The sequence below is a fragment of the Dufourea novaeangliae genome, unplaced genomic scaffold, assembly GCF_001272555.1.
Source record: "Dufourea novaeangliae isolate 0120121106 unplaced genomic scaffold, ASM127255v1 scaffold61, whole genome shotgun sequence".
NCBI classification, from domain to species: domain Eukaryota; kingdom Metazoa; phylum Arthropoda; class Insecta; order Hymenoptera; family Halictidae; genus Dufourea; species Dufourea novaeangliae.
Window position 1 is genome coordinate 642710 of NW_015373931.1, and position 27529 is coordinate 670238.

At 40.0% G+C, this 27529-nt stretch overlaps 1 protein-coding gene across 1 annotated transcript in view; it reads left to right on the plus strand.

Annotated features, from left to right (window-relative positions):
• LOC107195146 (microtubule-associated protein futsch-like) overlaps nucleotides 1-27529 on the plus strand; it is a 41697-nt gene that overhangs the window by 6010 nt on the left and 8158 nt on the right. The window contains exons 5-8 of the mRNA XM_015584931.1: nucleotides 2425-8258; nucleotides 8290-17575; nucleotides 18500-18568; nucleotides 19415-20605. Coding sequence (XP_015440417.1) covers nucleotides 2425-8258; nucleotides 8290-17575; nucleotides 18500-18568; nucleotides 19415-20605 — 16380 coding nt within the window. The remainder of the gene's footprint in view (nucleotides 1-2424; nucleotides 8259-8289; nucleotides 17576-18499; nucleotides 18569-19414; nucleotides 20606-27529) is intronic.

Consider the following 27529-nt stretch of genomic DNA (forward strand, 5'->3'; position numbering starts at 1 on the left):
TTTCGTATTATTGTCTTCTTATTGAAGAGAAATGTGTTCGATTGAATATAATTGTAAGGATTTTTTATATTGTTTAATTTTATAAAATTGAGAGACAACTAGAAATAGAAGGATACTTGATAGATTTTTAAATTCATCTTTTTGTCGAATGACAGTTTGATGAATGATAATTATATTTCTAATTGCGACTTTTTTTTATCAAATCTCTGTTCCGAACGCTACATGGTGAATCAATTCAATTAATGTGAATCGGAAAAAAGACACTAAGATATCATATTTGATTCTAAAGATGCAGAAAAATATATAAATATAGGACAAACTATAGTTTCCAAGGACAAAAATACTGAAAACATTCTTTTCTCTCCGATTTGTAATCTTCATTACCATTTTCTTAAATAAAATTTATTTTTTTATTACTTGAACAGGTGAATTATTATTGTTGGTATCGCCAAAAAGCGATTCTTCGTGAAAAAATGAATCAAAATTCTAGAATACAGTTTTTCCATTAAATGCTCCGATTTTTACAAACTTTGTAAAGCTTATCTTATGCACATGCAATTGTACTTGAATAAGTAGAATCGACAAGGAATGGAAAGGCACGTTAGCCATGCCATACTCAATAGCACGCGTACCCAACAAATTTTCAACGACAGTTTTCCATTCCAATTTTCCAAACCATTCTACGTATAAGCAAGGAAATAGACTGCAAACTGTGTTTTGTTCCACAAAATCCTTTATATTCTGTCCTAGATGTTTTTCTGTGTCTTGAAGTGTTTCATTCTTCTGACTTACTTTAATATAATAAAAGATAATTTACCTTAAAATTATACAGTACTGATAAAATTATAACAACTTGACCGTAATAATTCTTGGAAAATACATTTCTTTGGCGGTTCTGTATTCATTAACGAAGGGTGTGGATTTTATTAAGATTATTAATATTTGAGGAATTAACATTTAAGGAAATCCGTGGTCTTCGTTAGTTAATACAGCAAATACTAAAGAAATTCATCTTCAAGGAATTATTACGCTTAAATTGTTATAGTTGTTTTCGGTACTGCAATAATATACGATTCGTAATAAACCTTTCAAAAACAACTCCTATGTGACATGTACAGCACACCACGAATTGTTGAACAACATACCTGACTTTTACCTAGAAATTGACAACAACAGCAACATTTTTCACAGGCGTAGTTTTTTCCATTTGTGTTGAGGACTAGGCTACATATGTTTTTTTTTTCAAACTATAGCACAGCATTGATTCTGGACACGATTCACGAAGCGTGAAAGTTCTTAGTTTAATGGAAGATTCTCGGCACTAGAACATTTTACTTCTTTTATTTTATCATCTATTCTACTTTCACTCACAGGTTCTGGAGCGCCGATGCGGAGTCTCTTCGAATCGATCAGCTTGCTTTTATTTTAATTACATAACGAGACTATTTACTTTTTTTTTCTCTTTGCCTTTAAAACGTACTATTCATATCGACTGTATTATAATGCGAACTCTGTGTCTCATTTTAATGACCCACTAATAGCCTTCTATCTCTTCGACACTTTCGTCCCATTAATTTGTTTCAGCAAGGTTCCGCTGCAATTTTTTGACGTTGCATGAACGGCCGATATGTGTGGCCTAACTGTGCGGACGCACGGAGCAGCTGTTACAATCCTTTAAACTATAATTTATTCCGATAACACATGTATTTTCTATAGAGTGATTACTAAACTGCGGATTTTATACAATTATATTATTCGCATACTTTCGAAACAGTATATTAAGAAACTTCATTGAAACTCCCATTACATTTTACTAGAAATCCAACAAAACCAAAACTAGAAAGCAAAATTTTTATTCCGATTTCATTTTTATAAATTTGTCCCTAAAAATATATGTATAGTTGCATATTCTCCCGTAGTTTAGTAACAACGTGTCGCGCTGATATTTCAATCCATCGATTGTACATTAAATTAAAATTGTAAAAGTGATACCAGTATTAGTGATTGGATACTCAAATTTTTATTATTATTGTGGTACACTTATTTTACACAATGGTTCTTCCATCAGAGAATTTGGAATGCACTATTATGCAGTATGGACCGCTGGGGTCATGCATGATATCAAAAATGACATTACAATTGGTTGTACTAAAGTTTTAAATTCGGCTGTTCAAATGAAACTCGAGAAAGTACGAACGAAATTAAATGTTTTTTGATAGCTGCTCCACGGTACACACACTCCACGCACAAACCACACACGAGAGTCTAACCGCTGTTCTCAAAACAAACAGCAATATCGAGAAAGCTGGCTTACACTAATCATGACGAAATTAAATTAAACAAACAAAAAAAAAACAATCAAATGTGTTCCTCTAATTTTGCCACGTTTACAGATGCCTAAAATATGTAATACTTAATTAACAGGTGTAATAGCAGACGCAGAGAAAGAGAAGGGGAAGTTAGCGAAGGAAGGGTGGTCGGTGGTTTGTGATGATGATGATGCGCGGGACAATAAAGAGGCAAGAGGTGCTGTAGTTCAAAGTTTCGTTAGGGATCAGTTGGGTGAGAGGGAGCTTAAGGATAAGGGGATTAGATCGGACAAGCCTGTTATGGAACAGGCGCAAGGCGTGCCGGTAATCGAGCCGATGATAATTAAACAGCATTATGTTCGCGACGGAAAGGGCGATGCGAATGTAACGATCGTCGCGTCGACAACGGTAGTTACAGTTAGCGACAGTAAAATGGGCCAGTCACCTGTAGTTACTCAGACCATTACGGTGAAAGAGGTGGATCAGATTTTGCCGAAGGAGACAGTGGCAATTAATAATGGTAAACAGAGTATTGTAAGTAAAAAAGAACTGTTGTCTAAAGAAGGTAAGGACATCGACGAAAAGTTAACTGCACCTGTGATTCCTACGAAAGACGGTACGAAGCAGATGATAGGGAAAGTTAAAGAGGCTAAACAAAATGATCAGAAACAGCCAGTGGTTAAAGAGACCACTGTTAAACAAAACATTCCAAAAGAAACGAAACCCATTACCGATAAACAAGTGTCTGCTTACGAAGACGTTTATACTGCTCAGTATACTTCTACGCAATCCGATGAAAAACAGGAGGACGAAGCAAAGAAATCGAAAGATAAGAGCGGCGGTATACTTTCGGGCATTTTTAAAGGGTCAAAACTTAAAAAGAGTAGAACTGGCTCGAAGGACACCTCGTTTGACAGCGGGGATGAAGAAGCAAAAGTGGCTCCTGCGCTAGCTGGACAAGAGATTCATGATGAATTCAAGTACACTGAAAGTGTTACAGCTCCGGACGTAAAATTAGCTACCATGCAGTTCTTGGATGACTCGAGGCGAACTGCTGCGGTTATGCACCCGGTATCTGAAGACACGAGCCGACAAGAAACTAAACACGATACAAAAACGACGACTAAAGATACACCTGAGAGTGTCGCAGTCGTAACAAGCGATTCAAGCGAACACGAGAAAGAAAAGGGTGGCACTGGTTTCTTCGGCATATTCAAGAGTCCTAAGTCGAAAGAAAAGAAAATGAAGAAGTCCAAAGACGCATCATTCGACAGTGGCGACGAAGAAGTGCGAATTGCCACCGAGAAATTGCTGGATGATACACGAAAAGTCGCTGAGAATACGCTCGTTTCTCCGACGTCAAAGGTTGACGATAAACAACCAGTCATTAAAGATGAAGTGCATACCTTCGCGTCGCATGTTCAGTACGACGGGGATATGCCCAAAGAGAAATTAAACGGACACTCGTACGATATTGCAGAGGTCCAGAGGAAAGCAGAAATCGACAGAAGTACACCGCAGAAAGATATGAACGGAAAGTCGGACATCAGCAAGCATAAAGACATTCGACAGAAAGAACGAAGTTTAGAAAGGCAGGTCGATATCAAAAAGGAACGAATGGATGATGAAAAGGAACTGAGTGAAGAAGGCAAAGATAAAAGCGGTGGTTTCTTCAGCATGTTCAAGAGTCCGAAACTGAAGAGCAAAAAGAGAAGCGCGTCGAGAGAGAAGAGTTCCTCTAAAGAAACATCCTTCGATAGCGGAGATGAAGAAACACGACATGTAACAGCCGCCTTCTTAGAGGAAGTCAGGAGAACTGCAGATAGTATGCATCATGAAGACGATATATCAAAAACTGTCAACGTAGCTGATGTAGGACCCGCGGAAAAAGACAAGGGAAGCGGCATTCTTGGCATGTTCAGAAGTCCGAAACTGTCGAGAGAGTCAAGAAGTAGGTCACGCGAGAAGAGCACCGCACTAGAAGAAGCGGTAAAACCTGTGGACAAATCATTACGTGAAAGTACTGCAAAATTCTTAGAAGATACACAAAATATTGCAAATGCTACTGTAGATACTGCGGATAAATTGCATGAAACTGGTAAATCTCTTACTGACGACTCGAAAGCAGAAACGACGAAATTGTCGAAAGAAATTCAGGAAGACACTAAGAAAGCAAAGGAAAAGGGAGGAGGTTTCCTCTCTGGTTTGTTCAAAGGAGCTAAACATGCAGCTGAGGAGGTTTCCGAAGATGCCAAAGAGTTTCTTGATGACACAAAGAAAGAAGCAGCAGAAGAGGAAGCGAAAATACGAGAAGCAGCGGTCGAGAAGATAAAGGATGCCGAGACTGCAAAGGATACAGCCGTAACTGATGTGAAAGATGGTAAAAGCAAAGTTATCGCTGCAGTGAAGGATGCTAAAGACACAGTCAGCGAAAAAGTTTCAGACGGAGTTCAGAAACTGTCCGATGCTGGCAAAGCTGCTGGAGACAAAGTATCTGACAGTGCTGAACAGGTTCAAGATAAAACAAAGGCAGTTGTTCAAGAGATAGACGACGGGGCCAAAGTAACAAAGGATAAAGTATCCAAAGAAATCAAAGAAGATGTAGATGTAGTTAAACAGAAAGTTACATCGGGAATAGATGCAGGTGCTGATGGCGCAGAAGCTACGAAAGACAAAGCTGTTAAGGAAGCTAAGAAAGCGAAGGAAAAAGCTAGTGGCTTCCTCTCTGGTTTATTCAAAGGAGCCAAACACGCGGCTGATGAAGTCTCTGAAGACGTCAAGGAATTCCTCGACGACACGAAGAAAGAAGCAGCGATAGAGGAAGCGAAAATACAAGACGCAGCGGCCGATAAAATAAAAGATGCGGAGTCTGCAAAGGATAAAATCATTGGTAGTGTAAAGGATGGCGCGGACAAGCTTGTTGTAGCTGCAAAGGACACCAAGGACAAAGTGAGTGATAAGGTTGCTGGCGGTGTTCAGAAGGCGTCCGATGCTGGGAAAACGGTTGGAGAAAGAGTGTCCGAAGGAGCTAAACAGATTCAGGATAAAGCGAAATCAACAGTTCAGGGTGTGGCTGACGGTACCATAGCTGCAAAGGACAAAGTAGCCAAGGAAATTAAAGAGGATGCTCATGCCGTAAAAGACAAGATTTCATCAAGCGTGGATGCAGTGGCTGGCGGTGCAGAAGCTACCAAGGATAAAGTTGCGAAGGAAGCTAAGAAAGCGAAGGAGAAAGGAAGCGGCTTTTTCTCTGGCATCTTTAAGGGTGCAAAACATGCTGCTGAAGAAGTTTCCGAAGACGTCAAGGAGTTCCTTGATGATACGAAGAAAGAAGCAGCAAAAGAGGAGGAAAATGTGCGAGATGCAGCGGCACAAAGGTTGAAAGATGCCGAGAAAGCAAAGTCTAAAGTTGTGGCTGATGTAAAAGATGGCAAAGGAAAAGTTGTTTCTGTAGCGAAGGACGTAAAAGAGAAATTTAGCGATAAAGTATTAGATGGAGTTCAAATAGTGTCTGATGCTGGCAAAGCTGCTGGAGACAAAGTGTCTGATGGTGCTAAACAAGTTGAAGATAAAGTAAAAACTACAACTGAAGATGTAGGTAACAGCATCAAGGATGCAAAGGATAGAGTATCTAAAGAAGTTAAAGAGGATACTCAGATCGTGAGGGATAAAATTTCATCAGGTGTGGAGACAGTTGCTGATAGTGCAGAAGCGGCAAAAGACAAAGCTGCAAAAGAAGCTAAGAAAGCCAAGGAAAAGGGCAGTAGTTTCCTTTCTGGTTTGTTTAAAGGAGCAAAACATGCAGCCGACGAAGTTGTCGAGGACGTCAATGATTTCTTGGATGAAACGAAGAAGGAGGCAGCTGAAGAGGAAGCAAAAGCCCGAGAAGCAACAACTGAGAAAATACAAGATTTGAAAGCAGCAAAGGACAAGGCAGTAACTGATCTAAAGGATAGTACAGACAAAGTTGTTACGGTTTCAAAAAGTGCTAAAGACAAAGTTGGTGACAAAATATCCGGCGGTGTGCAGAAGGTATCTGATACGGGAAAAGTAATCGGTGAAAAATTATCCGAAGGCACTAAACTGATCGAAGATAAAGCAAAGGCTAAGACACATGACGTTACTGACAGCACCAAAGCTGCAAAGTATAAAGTTTCCAAGGAAATTAAGGATGAGACGGAAGCTTTGAAGAACAAGGTAGCTTCAGGGTTTGATACAGCTGCTGATACTGCTGCAGCGGCGAAGGACAAAACTGTAAAGGAAACTAAGAAAGCGAAAGAGAAAGGCAGTGGCTTCCTCTCTGGCTTGTTTAAAGGAGCCAAGCATGCAGCTGACGAAGTTACTGACGATGTCATCCATTTTGTTGATGAGACTAAGAAAGAAACAACTGCAGAAGAAGCTAAAGTTCGAAGGGCGGTGGAAGAGAAGTTGAAAGATGTGGATAAGGTGAAGGATGATGCCGTAGTTGACATAAAAGATGTTAAAGATAAAGTTTCAACTACTGCAAAGGACATCAAAGATAAAACCACGGAGAAAGTATCTGACGGGCTACAGAAGGTATCCGAAGTTGGTGACGTAGTTGGTGACAAACTGTCAGATCGCGCTAAAGAAACTAAAGTGAAAGCACAGACGTCTGCGAAAGGTATTTCTGATGGTGTCAAAGGAACTGCTGATATAGTCACCAAAGAAATTAAAGACGACGTAGATGCAGTAAAACACGCCGTTATTTCTGGAACGGAGACTGTTGCTGAGAGTGCAGATGCAACGAAGGATAAAGCTGTAAAGGAAGCTAAGAAAGCCAAAGAAAAGAGCAGCGGATTTCTTTCTGGTTTATTTAAAGGTGCCAAGCACGCAGCTGAGGAAGTCACTGAGGAAGTGAAGGAATTCCTTGATGAAACGAAGAAGGAGGCGCAAGAAGAGGACACTAAAATTCGAGAAGCAGTTGCTGACAAAGTGAAAGATGCCGAAGCTGCAAAAGACAAAGGCATAGCAAATGAGACAAATGCTAAGGATAAAGTTGCTACTATTGCCAAAAATACTAAACACAAAGTTGGTGAAAAAGTGTTTGAGGGAGTGCAGAAAGTATCTGATGCAGGTAAAACTGCCACCGAGAAATTGTCAGAAGGTGCTAAACAGGCTGAAGTTAAAGCTCAAGAGGTTACCCATAGTGCGAAGGCCGCAAAAGATAAGGTGTCAAAAGAAATTAAAGAGGATGTGGAAATGGTAAAGCAAAAGGTTATATCTGGTGTCGATGCAGTTGTTGATGGTGCAGACGCTGCGAAAGACAAATCTGCAAAAGAAGCTAAGAAAGCTAAAGAAAGAGGCAGTGGCTTCCTTTCTGGTTTGTTCAAAGGTTCAAAACAAGCTGCCGACGAGGTCTCCGATGACGTCAAGGATTTCCTTGATGAAATGAAGAGGGAATCATCAGAGGAGAAGACCAGTGCTGCAGAAGCCGCAACAGAAAAAATAGAACAAATCCAGACAACCAAGGACAATGCAATATATGGTATCAAAGACACCAAGGAAAAAGTTTCTGATGCTGCAAAGGACGCTACCAGTAAAGTTAACGAGGCAGTGTCTGATGGAATTCAGAAAATTTCCGACGCTAGTAATGCTGTGGAAGAAAAATTGTCAGAAGGTGCTAAACAGGCTGCAGTTAAAGCACAAGCAGCAGCTCAAGAGATTACCGATAGTGCAAAGGTCGCAAAAGATAAGGTGTCAAAGGAAATTAAAGAAGATGCAGAAATGGTGAAGCAAAATGTTACATCTGGTGTCGATGCAGTTGTAGATGGTGCAGAAGCTGCGAAAGACAAAGCTGCAAAAGAATCGAAGAAAGCTAAAGAAAGAGGCAGTGGCTTCCTTTCTGGTCTGTTCAAAGGTTCAAAACAAGTTGCCGACGAGGTCTCCGATAACGTCAAGGATTTCCTTGTTGAGATGAAGAGGGAATCATCGGAAAGCAACATATGGTATCAAAGACACTAAGGAAAAAGTTTCTGATGCTGCCAAGGATGCTGCAAGTAAAGTTAACGAGACAGTGTCTGATGGAGTTCAGAAAATCACTGATGCTGGTAAAGCTGTTGGAGAAAAATTGTCTGAAAGTGCAAAACAGTCTGAAATCAAAGCACAGGCAGCCACTGACAGCATTAAGGATGCAACAGATAAAGTATCCAAAGAACTTAAAGATGGTTCTCGTGCAGTGAAGCAAAAAGTTTCATCTGGAGTAGACACAGTCGCAGATACTGCAGAAAGTGCAAAGGATAAAGCTGTAAAGGAGGGTAAGAAAGCCAAGGAAAAGGGTAGTGGATTCCTTTCTGGCTTGTTTAAGGGTGTAAAGCATGCGGCTGAAGAAGTAGCTGAAGACGTTAGTGACTTTGTCGACGAAACGAAGAAAGAAGCCACAGAAGAGGAAGCGAAAATGCGAGAGGCAGCGGCCAAGAAGATGAAAGATGCTGATACTGCAAATGATAAAGTCGTAGCTAGTGTTAAAGATAGTGCAGATAAGGTTGTTTCTACTGCAAAGGACACCAAGGATAAAGTCAGCGATAATGTTTCTGTCGGAGTTCACAAAATATCCGGCGCTGGGAAAACCGTTGGAGAGAAAGTGTCTGACGGTGCTAAGCACATACAGGATAAAACAAAAGCAGCTGCTCTAGAGGTAGCTGATGGAGCCAAATCAACAAAGGATAAAGTATCCAAAGAAATTAAAGAAGACGCGGATGTCGTAAAACAGAAAGTTACATCAGGAATAGCTGCTGTTGCTGATAGCGCCGAAGCTACGAAGGACAAAGCCGCGAAGGAAGCTAAAAAAGTAAAAGAGAAAGGAAGTGGGTTCTTCTCTGGAATCTTTAAGGGTGCAAAACATGCAGCTGAAGAAGTTTCCGAAGACGTCAAGGAGTTTCTTGACGATACGAAAAAAGAGGCAGCTGAGGAAGAAGCCAATGCTCGCGACGCAGCTGCTGAGAAGATGAAAGATGCCAAGGCAATGACGGACAAAGCAGTAGCTCAGGCGGAAGATGTTAAAGACAACGTTACTGCTACAGTAAAGGATACCAAGGACACAGTTGGTGAGAAAGTCACTGATGGAGTTCAGAAAGTGTCCGATGCTGGTAGAATTGTCGAAGAAAAACTTTCTGATAGAGCTAAACAAATTGAAGATAAAGCAAAAGTTACAGTTCAGGATGCTGCTGACGCTGCCAAAACTGCAAAGGATAAAGTGTCCAAGGAGATTAAGGATGACGCTGAGGCGTTAAAATATAATGTTTCTTCAAGCGCAGATGCAGCTGCTGACAGTACAGAAGCCGCAAAAGCCAAAGCTGCAAAAGATGCAAAGAAAGTGAAGGAAAAGGGTAGTGGTTTCCTCTCTGGTTTGTTCAAGGGAGCCAAGCATTCTGCCGAAGACGTTTCGGAAGATATGAAGGATTTCATCGATGAAACAAAGAATGAAGCAGCTGAGGAAGAAGCTCTGGCTCGTGAAATGGCTGCAGAAAGACTAAAAGATTTTCAATCGACCAAGGACAAAGCAATATCCGATGCAAAACATGCTAAAGAAAACTTGGAAACTGCTGCAAAAGACGCGAAGGATGAAGTAACTCAAAAAGTTTCTGACGGAGTGCAGAAACTTTGTGATGGTGGCAAAGCTATTGGCCAGAAAGTTACTGAGAGTGCCACAGAAACTGCTGCTAAAGCTCAGTCAACTGCAAAGGACATAGCTGATACTGCAGGCGAAGCGACAGATAAAGCAGTTGCAGGTCTAGACCATGTGAAAGACAAACTTTCATTTGTTGCAGTGCACACGAAAAACAAAGTAAGCGAGACATTGTCGGACGGTCTTGAAAAGATGTCCGATGCTGGTAAAAGCGTAGGTGAAAAATTATCAGATAGCGCTAAACAGGTGGAAGCAACAACAAGAGCCACAGCGCAGGAAGTGTCTGATGGTGTGAAAAAAGCAAAGGATAAGGCGGCGTCAGAAATTAAAGAAGACGCGAAAGTGATAAAGCAAAAGGTTTCATCTGGCGTCGATGCAGTTGCTGATGGTGCAGAGGCTGTAAAAGATAAAGCAGCGAAAGAAGCTAAAAAAGCGAAGGAAAAAACTGGTGGCTTCCTCTCTGGCTTGTTCAAAGGTGGCAAGCATGCAGCTGAGGAAGTTTCTGAAGATGTTAAAGAATTCCTCGACGAAACTCGCAAAGAAGCAGCAGAAGACGGAGCAAAAGTGCGAGAAGCAGCAACGGAAACTGTAAAAGAAGCTGAAGCAGCAAAAGACAAAGCAATATCCGGCGTAGTGGAAGCTAAAGAAAAAATGATTACTGCTGCTAAGGATGCTAAAGATAAAGTAGGCGAAAAAGTATCTGATGGAGCACAGGAGGTGATTGATGCCAGTAAAGTCGTTGGTGCAAAATTATTCGAAGACGTTAAACAGGTTGAAGCCAAAGGGAAGGCTGCAGCGCAGAGTGTAACTGATAGTGCCAAGGCAACAAAGGAAAAGGTTATACAAGAAGTTAAAGAAGATGCAGAAGCGATAAAGGATAAAGTATCCTCAGGAATTGACACTACGGCAGACACAGCAGAAGCAGCGAAAGATAAAGCTGTGAAAGAGGCTAAAAAGGCCAAGGAAAAGGGCAGTGGCTTTCTCTCAGGTTTGTTCAAAGGTGCGAAACATGCTGCCGATGATGTATCAGATGACGTCAAAGAATTTGTTGATGAATCTAAGAAGGAAACGGCGAGAGCAAAGGATAAAGCCCAAGAAATAGCAAAAGACAAGTTGAAAGATATTGAAGCCACAAAGGACAAAGCAGTAGCGGGTGTTAAGACTAGTAAAGAAAAAGCCATCACAACTGTGAAGGACGCTAGTAATGTTGTCAACAAAAAAATATCTCACGAAGTTCAGAAAGCATCCGATACTGGAAAAACTGTTGGAGCGACACTGGCGGAGAACGTGAAACAAACCGGGGATAAAGTGCAGGATACAGCTAAAGGCGTAGTGGATGGTGCCAAAACTGCAACAGATAAGGCATCAAAGGAATTGAAGGAAAACGCTGAGGAGATAAAGGACAAGGTTTCATCAGGAATAGGCGCTGTTTCCGATAGTGTTCACACGACAAAAGACAAAGCTACGAAAGAAGCTAAAGAAGCGAAAGAAAAGGGTAGCGGCTTCCTCTCTGGTTTACTAAAAGGTGCAAAACATGCGGCTGACGAAGTATCCGAAAACATACATGAATTCGTCGATGAAACGAAAAAGGAAGCCGCAGAGGAGGAAGAAAAAGCACGAGAAGCTGCTGCGAAAGAATTGAAGGACGTCAAGGCAACAAAGGATAAGGTATTAGATAATTTAAAAGATGCCAAGGACAAAGCTACAGCTGTCGCAAAGGACGCCAAAGACAAAGTGAGTGACACAGTGTCTCAAGGAGTACAGAAAATTTCTGATGCTAGTAAAACTGTCGAAGAAAAAGTATCAGAAACTGCACAGCAGGTTGAAGCTAAAGCGCAGGCAGCAGCTCATGAGGTGACAGAAGGCGCTAAAGATGCAAAGGATAAATTATCTAAAACAATTGAGAAGGACGCAGAGACAGTTAAAGAAAAAGTTGCATCAGGAATAGTTGCAGTCGCTGATAGCTCGGTAACTGCAAAAGATAAAGCCGCAAAGGAAGTAAAGAAAGCCAAGGATAAGGGCAGTGGTTTCTTGTCTGGTTTGTTCAAGGGTACCAAAAATGCTGCTGATGAAGCGACCGATGACGTGAAAGACTTTCTTGACGAAATGAAGAAAGAGGCCGCGGAAGAACAGGCTAAAGCTCGAGAAGCCGCATCAGAAAACTTAAAAAAAATTGGTACAACGAAAGAAAAAGTAGTAACCGATGTAAAAGAAGCTAAAGACAAAATTTCCGCTACTGCAAAGGACGTCAAAGAAAAAGTAACTGAAAAAGTGACCGATGGGATACAAAAGGTAGCAGACGCTAGCAAATCGGTGGGTGAAAAAGTTTCAGAAAGCACTAAACAAGCAGAAGTCAAAGCACAGGTAGCTGTCAGAGGCGTAGCTGATGGTCTCAAAGAAGGAGCAGATAGAGTGTCCAAAGAAGTAAAGGAAGACACCGTAGCAGTGAAAGAAAGAATTTCTTCCGGGATACATGCTGCAGTTGATAGTACTGAAGCTGCAAAGGACAAAGCCGCGAAGGAAGCTAAGAAAGCGAAGGAAAAGGGCAGTGGCTTTCTCTCTGGCTTATTTAAGGGTGCCAAGCATGCAGCTGATGAGGTGTCCGAAGATGTCAAGGAATTCCTAGATGAAACGAAAAAAGAAGCATCGGAAGAACAAGCCAAGGTTCAACAAGCAGCAGCGGAGAAGCTTAAAGGTATAGAAACAGCGAAAGACAAAGTAGTAGCTGATGTGCAAGATTCCAAGGATAAAATTGCTACTGCTGCAAAGGATACAAAAGAGAAATTGAGTAATAAAATTTCCGAGGGAGTTCAGAAGGCATCTGAGGTTGGTAAATCCGCCGAAGACAAAGTAAAAACGACTACTAAAGAAATAGTAGATGGCATGGAACAAGCGAAGGATAAAGTTGTCACGGATTTAAGTCAGACTAAGGACAAAGCTGGAGGTGCACTAAAAGATGCTAAAGATGCAGTTACCGAAAAAGTATCCGATGGTATTGAGAAGTTATCAGATGCTACTAAACTTGTAGGACAAAAGCTTTCGGAAACTGGTCAACGGACTGAAATCAAAGCACAAGAGGTTGCCAAAGATATTGCCGATGGTGCAAGATCAACAAAGGACAAGCTATCTGAGAAAATTGAGGACGATACTGTCGCGGTGAAGCAGAAACTTCAATCAGGATTGGATGCAGTCGCTGATGAAGCCGATGTAGCTAAAGATAAAGCTGCGACAGAAGCTAAGAAAGTTAAAGAAAAGAGCAGCGGTTTCCTGTCTGGTATCATTAAAGGAGCAAAACATGCAGTCGAGGAAGTTTCTGAGGACGTCAAAGAGTTTCTCGATGAAACGAAGGAAGAAGCGGCTAAAGAGGAAGCTCGTGCCCGTGAAGCAGCTGCAACAAAACTGAAAGATGTCGAAACAACAAAAGATAAAATTATTGCTGAAGTCAAAGATGATAAAGACACAGTTGCTACTACTATGAAGGATACTAAGGATAAAGTCACCGAGAACGTATCTGGTGAAATTCAAAAGGTGATCAATGCGGGGAAAGCAGTAGGTGAAAAAGTCTCTGATGGAGCTAAACAAGTATCCGATGCGGGGAAAGCTGTAGGTGAAAAAGTCTCTGATGAAGCTAAACAAATTGAACATAAAACAAAAAGTGCGACTCAAGAAATGGCTGACAGAACCAAGGCTATAAAGCATAAGATGTCTAGGGAAATTAAGGAGGACGTTGAGGCTGTGAAAGGCAAGGTTTCATCAGTTGCAGATAGTGCCGAAGCAGCAAAGGAGAACGCTGCAAAAGAAGCTAAAAAGGCTAAGGAAAAAAGCAGTGGTTTCCTATCTGGTCTGTTTAAAGGAGCAAAACATGCAACTGAAGAAGTTGTCGATGACGTCACTGATTTCCTTGACGAAACAAAGAAAGAGGCTGCTGATGAGGAAGCAAAAATGCGAGAAACAGCTGTACAGAAAATAGAAGACACCAAGTCTACAAAGGATAAAATCGTAGCTGATTTAAAAGACGGAGCAGACAAAGTTGTTGGTACTGCAAAGGACGCCAAGGATGTAGTCAGCGATAAAGTTTCTGGTGGGGTTCAAAAGGTTTCCGATGCTAGTAAAACGGTTGGCGAAAAAGTATCTACGGGAGCCAAACAGATTCAGGATGGAGTGAAAACAACAGCTCAGGATGTAGTTCACAGAACAAAGGCTGCAGAAGACAAAGTGTCCAAAGAAGTTAAAGAGGAGACTCATATTGGAAAAGACAAGATTTCATCGGGCGTCGAGGCAATTGCTGACAGTGCAGAAGCCGCAAAAGACAAAGCTACAAAGGAAGCTAAAAAAGCGAAGGAAAAGGGAAGTGGTTTCCTCTCTGGCATATTTAAGGGTGCCAAACATACAGCTGATGATGTGTCCGAAGATGTCAAGGAGTTCTTGGATGAAACTAGGAAGCAAGCAGCGGCCGAACAGGCCAGAGTACGAGAAGAAGCTGCTGATAAAGTAAAAGATGTGGAATCGATAAAAGACAAAGCAGCAGCTGACCTTAAAGATGCACGGGACAAAGTTTCAACTGTTGCAAAAGACACTAAGGATAAAATCAATGAAAAAGTGTCTGATGGAGTGCAAATGATAGCCGACACTGGTAAAAACGTTGGTGAGAAAGCTGCAGAAGGTGCTAAACAGATACAGGATAAAACAAAGGCAACTGCTCAAGATGTAGTTGCTGGCGCCAAGGCAACAAAGGATAACGTGTCCAAAGAAATCAAAGAAGATGCGGATGCAGTCAAAGAAAAAGTTGCATCAGGAATAACTGCAGTTGCTGACGGTACAGCAGCTGCGAAAGACAAAGCTGCAAAAAAAGCTAAGAAAGCGAAGGAAAAAGGTGGTGGCTTTCTCTCTGGTCTAATTAAGGGTGCAAAACATGCAGTTGAAGAAGTATCTGATGATGTCAAGGATTTTGTTGATGAAACAAAGAAGGAAGCTGCGGAAGAAGAATCCAAAGCTCGTGCAGCCGCTGCTGAAAAATTAGCAGAAATCGAGTCGACAAAGGATAAAGCTTTATCAAGTGTGAAGGATGCCAAGGAAAAAACCGCAAATTTAGTTGCGGATGGTGCAAGCAAACTTTCTCGGAAAGTATCCGATGGAATGCAGAAGGTGTCGGATAGTGGTAAAGCTACGGCAGAACATATAAAGGAAACTCCGAAACAGGCTGAAACCAAAGCAGTTACAGCTGTCCATGATGCAGCGGATAGTGTAAAAGCAACAAAGGATAACGTGTCGAAAGAAGTTCAAGAAGACGTAGAAACGATGAAACACAAGATATCATCTGGAGTTGATGCAGTCGCTGATGGCGCAAAAACTGCAAAAGACAAAGGCGCAAGGGAAGATAAAAAAGCTAAGGAGAAAAGTGGTGGATTCCTGTCTGGTCTTATCATGGTTGCAAAACATGCAGCTGAAGAAGTGTCGGAAGATGTCAAGGATTTTCTTGACGAAACGAAGAAAGAAGCAGCAGAGGATGAAATCAAGGCCCGAAAGGCAGCTGCTGAAAAATTGAAAGACGCTGAAGCAGTAAAGGACAAAACAGTAACTCATGTGAAAGACGCCAAAGACAAAGTTGCCGCTACAGTATTGGACGCCAAGGACAAAGTCAGCGAGAAAGTCACTGACGAAGTTCGAAAGGTGTCGGATGTTGGTAAAGTCGTTGGTGAGAAACTATCCGATGGAGTTAAAGAAGTTGAAGACAAAACGAAAACGACAGCTCAACAGGTAACTAATGGCGCTAAGATGGCGAAGGATAAGGTTACCAAGGAAATTAAAAAAGATGCGGAGATCGTGAAAAGCAAGGTATCATCAAGTCTCGACACCATTGCAGATAGTGCCGAATCGACAAAAGACAAAGCTGCGAAAGAAGCTAAAAAAGCAAAAGAAAAAGGTAGTGGCTTCCTCTCGGGTATCATCAAAGGTGCAAAACACGCAGCCGAAGAAGTCTCTGAAGACGTTAAGGATTTTCTTGACGAAACGAAAAAGGAGGCAGCAGAGGAGGAAGCCAAGGCTCGAGAAGCAACTACGGAGAAGGTGAAAGATGCTGAAGCAATAACGGACAAAGCAGTAGCTCAGGTGAAAGATGCTAAAAATAAAGTCACTGCTACAGTAAAGGATGCCAAGGATAAAGTCAGTGAGAAAGTCACTGATGGAGTTCAAAAGGTGTCCGATGCTGGTAAATTCGTTGGTGATAAAGTCTCCGACGGAGCTGCGACAGTTGAAAGTAAAGCGAAAGCTACGGCAGAAGGCATTGCTGACACTGCGATGACTGTAAAAGATAAAGTGTCTAAAGAAATTAAAAAGGACACCGATGCCGTCAAGGACAAGGTTTCATCCGGAGTTAGTACAGTTGTTGAGAGTGCCGACAATGCAAAGGAAAACGTCACAAAGGAAGCTAAGAAAGCAAAAGAGAAAAGCGGTGGATTCCTCTCTGGTCTGATTAAGGGTGCAAAACATGCAGCTGAGGAAGTCTCTGAAGATGTAAAGGAATTCCTCGATGAAACGAAAAAGAAAGCGGAAGAAGAGGAAGCTAAAGTTCGGGATGCGGGGACGGACAAAGTTAAAGGTGTTAAAGACACGAAGGACAAAGCCACTTCTGCTGCAAAGGACGCGAAAGATAAGATCACCGAAGAAGTGTCTACGGGTTTGCAGAAAGTATCTGATACCAGTAAATCCGCAGCGGACAAACTGGCAGAGAGTGCTAAGAAGGTAGAAGACAAAACAGAGGTCGCTGTTCTTGAAGTAGCTGAATGTGTCCAAGCAGGAAAGGAAAAATTAAAGGATAGCAATATGTCGGTAAAGCATAAAGTCTCAGCAAGCATCGATACTGTTGCTGACACCGCAGAAGCAGTAAAAGAGAAAGCTTCGAAAGAGGCTAAGAAGGCTAAAGAAAAAAGCAGTGGTTTCCTGTCCGGTTTATTTAAAGGTGGAAAACATACTGCCGGCGAAGTTTCGGATGATGTCGAGGAAGTTGTTGAAAAGACACATAAAGAAACTACTAAAGTAGTCACTTTCTCGGATCAGTTGCCCAAGTCTGTCGAACAGAAGGTCCACACGGGTGGTAGCGTCGAGAAGGGTGACATAGCTATGTTTTTAGAAGATTTAAAACAAGACGCTGCATTGAACAAATCATACCCTTATGACAATCAAAGGTTACAGGACTCTGACCAAAAAACTAAAAACTTAGCTGGTACAACCAAAGGAACCGAAAGTTCGGAAAGTGGAAAGGATGTTACACCACAAGCTATTGCAACTTCAGTTCCTTATACCGGTCACCCAATTTCTAGCACAGATCCCGAAGTACATGTTCGATTAACCGACGGGAATGTAAAAGATGGAACTCGTCCTACCGAAATGAAATCACAGAAAGTATCACGCATTCCACAGAAAATCAGCCCCCCTAGGGATACAAGTGTTAGCCCTACTAGCTCGCTCGATAGTTCGGTTAGGGTAGTCACGGTATCTAGTGAAGTAGAGCACCTCGAGCCTCACACACGACAAACCGTCACCACAGTCGTAACAAAGTCTGTGCGGACGGCAGCGACCCCACCACCCAGTCTCGCCGAGTACACTGACAATAGAATCGAAGGTATCTTGCAATAATTGCGTTATACATATTACATACCAGCTGTGTGTAACATGATTAATTAAGTTGACGCTTTTCTGTAACTTAAGTTTTGGTAGTCGTACCAAAATGACCGAATGGTCATTCGCACTGTGTCATTCGTAATAAATCCTAACACTCTGATCTCAATCACTCTTAGTGTACTAATTTCTACATGATCTTTTTATTAGACGAAAGTATTCAACGTACTATAAAGTGTAATAAGCCAATTGTTTCTTTCTCCCCCTTTGGTATAGAAACAAATCTACCTTTGTTAACGTGTAGCCGACGAACACTTGATTCGTCGTATGCCGCCTTTTTGGTATTGACCCCATGTCCGTACTAGTATTCGTTTCCTGTATCGAACCACTTGGTATAACAGTGAATTGAACTCTCGAATTGTCACTTTATAGTATGACAATCTAAATGTGCAACATTTATGAGAAGAATACATCGATCAACCGTAGCAAATGTGAAACAACATTACATACAGAGATTTCGATTTATTTGCTGTTATTATTTTCAGTTTGTGCGTTTTAACTTCTTTAACCTTTCTTTTAATGCATGTTTTCAGGTTTTATACGCTACTTCTTTTCTTTAACAATTTAATATTTATCCACGACACGATACTCTTGTTATCCGTCGGTAACAATATTGTCCGTTAAGAGCAACGACCTTATTTGTCATTATTCATTTCTTTTATTATAGCATAACATAGACAATCACATTGTTATTATTATACGGTAATATATCTCATTGAATTAACAGGAGACCACAACTAGCGAAGCATGCACCGAGGTATGCCATGCAGGGAAACATCATTCATCTAATCTTTGTCAATTCATTGCTTTCAATGTTCACCCGGTCACTTCCGGTGTTTCTCATGCCCGCGTTCGATGACTTTTTCAGATATAACCGAAGAGGCCGAGAGACGAGCACAGAGTCTGGCCGATCAAGCGTACACGATGTCAAAAGCAGGTAACGTATGGCCAGAAAGGATCTAGAATTCGCGTACACAGATCACAGGCCCAAGATCAATACGTTAGCAGATTCTATTTTGGTGCCCTCATTTATATTTAGCTTTATCTTCCATAGTTAGCACCTGCCGACGCTTTCACACTTGACTAATATTGTGCGCACGTTTCTTACTAAATAGATACCTCGTTTTCTCTCTTTTTTTTTTATCATAGACGTAAGAATCGTACGGTAAAATCTGTTCAAACATTGTACAATAGTTTTCGATACTCGACATACTTATCTTATTTTTCTTTGTAATTCTGTCGAACAAAAGAAAGACATCTAGTTGAAAGACCGTAGTTTTAGCGAGCTGTAAGTTCTCTTAGTTTCGTAGGATAAGATTTCATGTACTTTGTATTTTCTCCGCTGATTTGTCACTGTAAAAAAGTAATCGTTTTGAACAGTTTGACAACGAGCCACGCTTTTAATTCGAATTTTACCCGCAGAGACCGTCCAAGTTCTCTGATTGTATGTCGCAAGTAGCTGATTCATAATGAACCGAATTATTTTGCAGGGTACGTTTTAGTAAGATTCAGGCGCCACGATTAGACACCGTTCAATTGAGTGTTTTTTAAACACACACACAGGCATATATAATCCGATAATATGCATGCGTGTGTGAGCACACGAGTTCAGTGTGTGTACGCGCGTACACACCGATATCGTTATGTGAGACAAAAAAAAACACGCTGAATCTTTTCGAGTCCAACTCTGTCGCAGCTGGGCTAGAGTCGAAATTCTTAGTGTGTATCAATGTGCTTTATGTCCTTGTTCCTGTTCTTGTCCATGTCCTTTTGGATGGGTCAGGGCATGATTCGGCTGAGATTGATGGGACTGTAGAGAGGCATGCTACTTCTGCTCCAACAAAGCAACCTGTTCCCGCCCCGCGACATTCCACCAGGTCGTCCATCAAAGCAGACTTCCATCTAGATCTCAAAGATACCTCGTACACGCCGTACAGTCCCAAACATAAAACAACAGAACAGTCGAGACCGCGGGATGAAGAGGAACGCTCGCCGGAGAAGAGCAGCCCAAAGAGCAAAATACCGGTGAAAGTAAAAAAATCCGCGGAGAACAAGAACACATTGACGTCGACCGTTGAATCTGACGCGCACAGGGCAACGAAATCGGATAAACCAGGTCAACCGGTAGCAACGATAGGCTCGTTGGCCGTACAGAAAGCCAGGGACAAAACGCTCGACGATTCGCCAGAAAAGTTACCCAATGAGAAAGAACTACGAGACCCGGACGATACTAAGGAGAAAGAGGATTCGATCAAGCCTGAACTAACCCCTGAAACGCACCGCGCCAGAAGTCAAATAGCCACATTCGATAGCTCCTCTGTTCCCGAAACCATAAAGAGAATAGATAACCTAACGTTAGCTACTAAAGAGGACAGCATATTGGATCCAGAAAAATCGAGTAGAACCGTGACAAGAGAGACTGTCGTGGAATGTTCACCAATTATCTCGAATCAAGTGACCCGCACAACGATATCAAAGACTGAACAAAACACAACGGACGAGGTAGTGTCGAACGAGACCGTGGTGAAGACTGTTACGACTGTACGGTGCATCACGACAGAGTCTATCGGCGCTGAACAAATCCAGCAAATAGTGAAAACGATGACAACTAGCGGTAATTATGGCGACATGCCGATCGTTGAACAGATGTCCCCGAATGTAGTAAAGAGCAGCACCGAGCTGCCAGAGCCCTGGGCACACGATAGTCTAATGGAACGTTCGTTCCTGGGCAATGAGAAGGCTGAGCAATGGGAGAGCCAGCTCTCACAAGACACGTCGCCCGGTTCCGGAAACGGGGACATTTATCCAAAGAATGGTAGCTCACGGAATGATTTAAACAGTGACACTGAGAGCGACGGTTCCCCGCAACCGAGAAGAAGATCGCCGAGCAAGAGGCGTACGTTGGGCAGTTCCAGCGGGTCTGATGTAGCACTGCACGAAGGTGCGGAGCTGTCCCCCTTGGAGGACGACCAAGGTACCGCACTCACAGCTAACCTTCTAAGTAAGGCAATGTACATATCCCGCTAACCGATTTACCCCGAGAGACGTGATCAGATCCGTGGACGTGGTACACGCGTTCGAAACGCTTTTTTCGTGATACGCTTTTTTTCTGCATGCAACCCCGCACACCTCCCTATTGTTTTCGGTTGTTTCTTGTTTGCCGTAGGCCCTATTAGTGCCATGTTCTCTTGCCTTGTGAAGGAATGAAAATTCTAGCCTCGGTGATTTTGCGTTGATCGCAATTTTGACGTGTTCCATGATTCTCGTTGAATCAACGGGAAGTTGTATAGTTTCTGATACAAAGTATTCGATTGATACGCGATTGTGGTAAACGATTTTTGTAGATGGTGTATTAAAAATCGTGATACAAATAGAGGATGGAATAGTACGTTGTGTAATCAATTCAGTTTTTGGAGTAATTTCGGGTCATGGATGGCTTTGAATTCGGAAAGGATGGTTTACAGGAGATTATAGCTATATTTCGGGTTATATTTTAGTAAAGGAATTGTTGTGTTCTCTATTGTAGCACGATCTTTATCGTATTTTGTACATTAGAAAAAGAAAGCATATATGCGTACACAGTGTTCTTAGTTTAATTCAAGTTTACTAACATACTATAGTAACTATAAATGTATTGTTAAAGAATTATGATATAAATGTAGGTTTAGAATTTCTTTTCTAGTTGTGGAAAGTTTCTGAAATCATAGAAAAGTCCGAACAAAGTAAAATTTAGATCTTTGAACAGTATACTCTAATAATTCAATACTTTGATCAGTAGTGAATATCTCACATCCAAATCATTTTTAATTATTTCCTCTTTTTCTTGATTTTATTAGACATTGTTTCAATGGGACGATCAGCATATGTTGGTAAACTTACACCCAATATTTTGAGAACACCGTGTATTATATGTGAAAAAAAAAGAATAAAACGGTTTATTTTATTTAAACAATTTTTAATAAGTGCATGTTTGAAGAAAAGTGTTATTAACAAATATTTCATATATTCTTCAATTAGCTGTTGACCGTAATTTGCTCCAGTGGTTCGAAACTCGATCGTTGACATTGTCTCCTGATTCCTCTTTATGTTAGTGAACAAAAAATATTCATTACATTATATTTTCTACAAATAAAATTAACTCTTCAGATAAAATCAAATTTATTCAACCGAATACTTTTTGTCGGAAATTATATTGTATCGGAAGCTAACAACAAAATTAGTAAAAATATGAATTTAGTACTACACATAACGGTTCATGAATTCCATAGAAATTAAAAATCTTTCTTTAACAGGAATACTAATTTTATTATTGCTACCTATTATTTATACTCCGTACAATACATATTAATATATATTATTAAATATTTGAAGTTGAATGTTAGCAAATAAAAGCAATTGAAAAAATCTTATTTCATTGGTGAGAAACGGAAATGTTACAGTCTCGGCCTAATTTCGTCTATATTCTTTGCACACGGCATTGCATGATTTTAAACTTATATAATAACTGTAACTCACGGTGTATTTGGACATGGTGGAAGGATGTTGAAATATAAGATAATAACTACTCGCAAGGAAAAACAAAGCTTGTGACAGATTGACAGTTACCTGTGTGGTTTCTGAGTTTTTCGTGGATTTGTCATGGGCAAGATCTACTCCATAGGGTTCTGGTAATCGATTTAATGTGCTGCGTTCGAAAGCAAGATCTTCTTCCTCCCCCTTTTTTTGCCTACCGTTGGTCTTGGTTGGGCGGATGAAGTTGCGATCAGGGGCTTCTGGGACTAGCATACTTTTCATTGATGTTCATTCACGGTCAAACATATTATATGGCGTGTAAAAATTGGTTCAGTCTCGTTTATTTAAAAAGAAATATCGTAGGCTGGTCAAATTTTTCATTATTTTTTGTAGTTAATGAAACTATGGTTAAAATTATACTGTAATATTTGTTTAAAATATTTACTAGAATTCTAGTTAATGAAAAGGTATACAGAATTAAATCTTATTAAGAATACTTATACCATTTACAAATTCTCATAATCTAGAAAATGCTTTTTCTTTAATATAATTAAAAAATCATGTTTCTAACAGTATAGATATTGTTCAAATGTAAAAATTATAATAGTATATTTAATTTGTATCTGTCATATTAACAAAGCCTGTTAGATATTGAAAAAAATAAGCTTACCGAATTTGTTAATACAGAAGTGTGATATTCCTTTTTAAATAGATACAGGATGTTTATTCTGCATTTCATGATTAGACATATGTACTACTATCACTGGCAGAAATCAAACGTAATATGGTTTCAAACATTAAAAACACACTAATAGATACCAATTAATTCCTTGTGTGATTACACGTATACAGGATTTCACGCTTAACCCTATCCTTTCATTTCGAAAAAAAAGATATACATACATACAATAAAAATTTCCCAAGAAACAAATACATGGATACTATCCCAAATATCGAAATTCCATATTCGAGTTCTTCGTATAACACAATTGGCTATATTCTACTTCATGCGTATCAAATACTTATAACAGCACACTAAAGACAGTTCAAATCCAAGTGGTCGAAAAGAAAAACATTGTTTCGCTTCGCAATGTTACATGTTCAACAACCTTGTCCCTGGCCAAGCTTCATAATGGGGTGAACTTAATCCGGAACTTACAATTAATCCCAAGGAGAGGAGTTAATTTCGTCAATAACATCAGGAGAGTCACTCAAACGAAACTCTCCAGCTTTCGGGCTATCGATGTTTTTTTTCTAATGTATGGAAACCCTTCGTCATTGTGTATCGGACTATTAAGTATCATTCGCATCGCTGCAAATCAATCCATTCAGGCTCGACGATCCATGCTATCTTCTTCATATACGTATTCTGTAATAAACCAACAAGACTGTGTTTATAAAAGCTTTTCTATGTTACATCTACCGTAACTAGGGCGATCAACAAAGTAGTTTTCTTGAGGAGTGATATACTGATGGTCTATCATTCCCTAAAGTAATGTTGGAAGCCTTTATTTGGTTAACTAAGCATCAAATCCCTGTTTCATTGCTGTGGTTGTAAATGAATTTCTAACTTTAAAGAAGATTGCAGTGGCTCCTTCCTTTTAATGTGGCAGTTCTTACAACTCATTTTATTTACGAGAATTAAAAATCATCTGAAACAATACATATCATTTATATAAGACAAAAATTATTCAGAGATCGACTAGGTGAATGACTCAAAAAATGAAAGCTTCCTACTCTGCTCCAAGAAACGAGAAAAGTCTCAACATCAGTATGTCGTTCCTCAGAGGGAAATACGAAAGAATTTTGCATCATTATTAAATGTATCTTATTTAAATAAATCTCTTAAATGGATGCTCCAATGCTCGAGACATCTGCTATTTTCCGCTCGACCGAACTTACGACCGCATCATTATTAAATGTATCTTTCAAGAATCGTCATTCGACCAGCTGGAATTTATCGTATTAACCCTCGGAAGGCGAACAGTTTTGATGGTAATGCAGATAGCAAAACGTGGGTTCGTTTAGACCTTCCTGCATAATTCCTTCTAAATACTCTTTTCAACGAATTTCTTTCTAACTTGATTGTCTCTATATTCGGACTAGCAAGCAACTATTAAGTTATATTATTTATCAAAAACAACTGACTCATTGAGGACCAATGTTGCGTTAATGCAACATTTAATTGGCAATTTTTTTTCAGTCAATTTATATTATTCAATTCTGTTCTTTTTATTAATGTTCTTTTTATTAACTTATGTTCAAAACTTGTATTATCTCAGTATTTAGCCTTTAATGGATTAAAGTGGATAAAGTTCTTGAAAACTCCGATGAAAATTGATCCAGTCATCGCCGTCAAAGGGTTAAGTAATTCATTTTGAAATTCCCGCGCGTAAAATTGAACCATCGCGTGGATTATCCTAAGAATACGTGTAAACTTTCAAGCTATAAATTGGCGTAAAACTGATTATTTAAAAAGAATAACCGTGATTGTAGGGAATGCAATGTGAAAAAGCTTTTGTAAAGTCAGTCTCATATCACTTTCGGATCAGTCCACGTATTTCGCCCGCTGGTCTCTTCATACACTAATCATGGGGTGGGGAACGCAGAATTCAGTGATATCAAAATTCATCAACGGCGAGAACAAGCCGGCCAGAAGGTTCATAGGAGACGTAATCTTTAAGTGACAGAAACAGACAGTTCGATACAGTCGGTTTGCTCGAGCACGCGGCGATGTACGGTAGAGGGAACGCCTAGGACGAAGACTTCCGGTAGAGCGGGCTGCGCATGTTGGATGAGCGTAGCCGCCGCTACGTTGGTGGTCCTACTAGCAATTTTTCTTGCCTTGGAGCCACAAACATTCCAACGTGCCATCTACACCCTCTCTAACAATTCCCCGAGGCAAGCTGGGTACGATTATACCCTTCATTTTATTTATTTCTATTAAAGAACAGAAAATAAAAATTAAAAGAATTGTTTGGTCAACCATGTAAGCCACCGCTGCGAACACGTAACATGTCCCATGACCAAAATTGTTACTTGTGCAAGGTATCGTATCAATATTGGCACAACCCTCGCTAAGATACAACGCGGTCGTAAATTATTGGGTAAATGTCTCAATTACTGCCAGTGTTCCTAATACTACCATTTTATTCATTTTACTTGATAAAAATGTAACGTATAAAGAATTGTGTACAAAAACTGTTTCTATTAAATTGACACTTTGCTTTGCAGAAAAACAAAGAAATACATGTATCTGTGCACATGTATCAGTGTGGGTACCTGGTATTTAAAACCGAATGTTGAAGAATTGAAAGTGCTATTTGAAATTATACTAAACGAAAGAACTATCTATATCTATTGTACAAAATGAATTGTTAAAGTATATAAGAATTACTTTAATTTTTGAGGTGACATTTACTTTAATTAATTATTGATTAATTCTTCATATTTAATGTATAAAACAATTTTTGTTAGTAAAAGATATATTAAATAATAGTACGTTCCAAACTGTGACGATTTTTATTTTAAACAACACGTAAAATAATTAAATGAAGTTACGGTACAATCGTAAGGGAGCAGTAATTCGGACATATATCCTATTATGATACAATAACACGGAAAAAGCTATCAACGAACTGTAGTTTATTTACTGCGAGGATAACTGTACATTTTATTTAATATTTGGAACATTTCAAAGAACTTTAGATTTACGTAGGCTATTGTCAACAATAAAAAGGGCTGAATTATTTTGGATCTGCACTTACATTTTACGTCACTGAACGACGCTCGAGCGCCTAATCTCCCCTTTAATCTCTTAAATGGATGCTCCAATGCTCGAGACATCTGCTATTTTCCGCTCGACCGAACTTACGACCGCGCTATATCTTGGCGAGGACCTATATCGCTATTGTTGAATTACACATCACTCGATGCCATTACAGACCACTTACAATGTTTGTAAAATGTTTGACTGAACGTTAAGAACTAGTCACACGAATTAATAACTTTCGATAGTATTATGTTTAATAGTGGCTTCTTTCAGTCAGCTTTATGAAGTCTTAAGTTTCATTACACTGTCGTCACAAGATTATTGCATTAGCAGAAGGTAAAATTTGTGAATATAAATAATTACTGTATTTTTTTATAATATGCCCACTACCTTTACATAATATTTTTACAATAATTTAGAGATTTTTATGAATGGCCGAGATGCAGGAAGCTTAGAAAGAAGTTGCATTGAACATTTTATTACTATATTCGATTTAGGAAGATTTGATAAGGAAATATGGTATAACAATGTCCGTTTATGCATATAACATTTTCATTCGTACAATTCTTTTATATTCGATTCTACAAATTGTCTAAACTGTTACGGAAAGTTTGGCAAACGTTTTAGGAATATCTTACACACGTTACACTATACTATACATTCTTTGAGTAAACATTTCTTTATGTTCGAAACTTTATGCTTGACATGTTAAAACAAATCACGCTCGATAAGAAGCGAATATGCAAAAGATATGCAGTGTCCCAGAAAAATGACGATTTATTATAATTCTCAGAAGTAAAACTAATCGATAGGAAAGTAAGTACAGAAAGATATTAGATCAGTAAGGAGTACAAATCGTAGAACTACGGCCTCGTGTCGTTGGTTCATTCTTAATACGATACGTATGTCATGAAATGAAATATTACAGAAATTCTTCCTTCGTTGCACAGATTCCAATCGCATTGCGCGTAAAACACTATCTAGTCGTTTATTTACGAGACAGGCGAATCAGCAAGAGTGACGTATTACAAGCTTTATTTTTCTTAACACGTTTGATTGACCGTGTTAAACGAGAATGTGACTGCATGATTTTATTTGTACAATCGAACACCACGCATGATCTTTATTGCATTTTAGATCAGTCTGATGTTGTTGTCTCCTTGCAGCGTTTTCACACGCCGTTTATAATTCTTTTTTTTTTCTGTCTCCACTTTCCCGATTGATGCCGTTTTTTACGCTTGGTGCACGTACCCAAAAGAGAAAACCGAGAAGGAAAGAGCTCGTTTCTCACGTTTGATTTCATTCTAGATCACTATTTACCCTTTCTAGCTCTTCTGACAATAAGCAACTCAAGATAAAGCTAAAGTGTAGAGGGACCAACAAAAATCGTATTATTTTAGTCGCGTTAGGATTGTTAGGCGAATCGTCATGTAAGTAAGCCTTTATCTATGTACACGTACGTGTCCACACGAAATATCATTATGTACACCATGCAAAACGGCTGAACAGATCGGATCTAGCCGACGAATCATACATTCACCGCTTCAGAGCTCCGGTACGAGTCGTCCGCAGCTTGTCAATGCAGAAACGCATTTAGGATAGAACTTTTTTTCC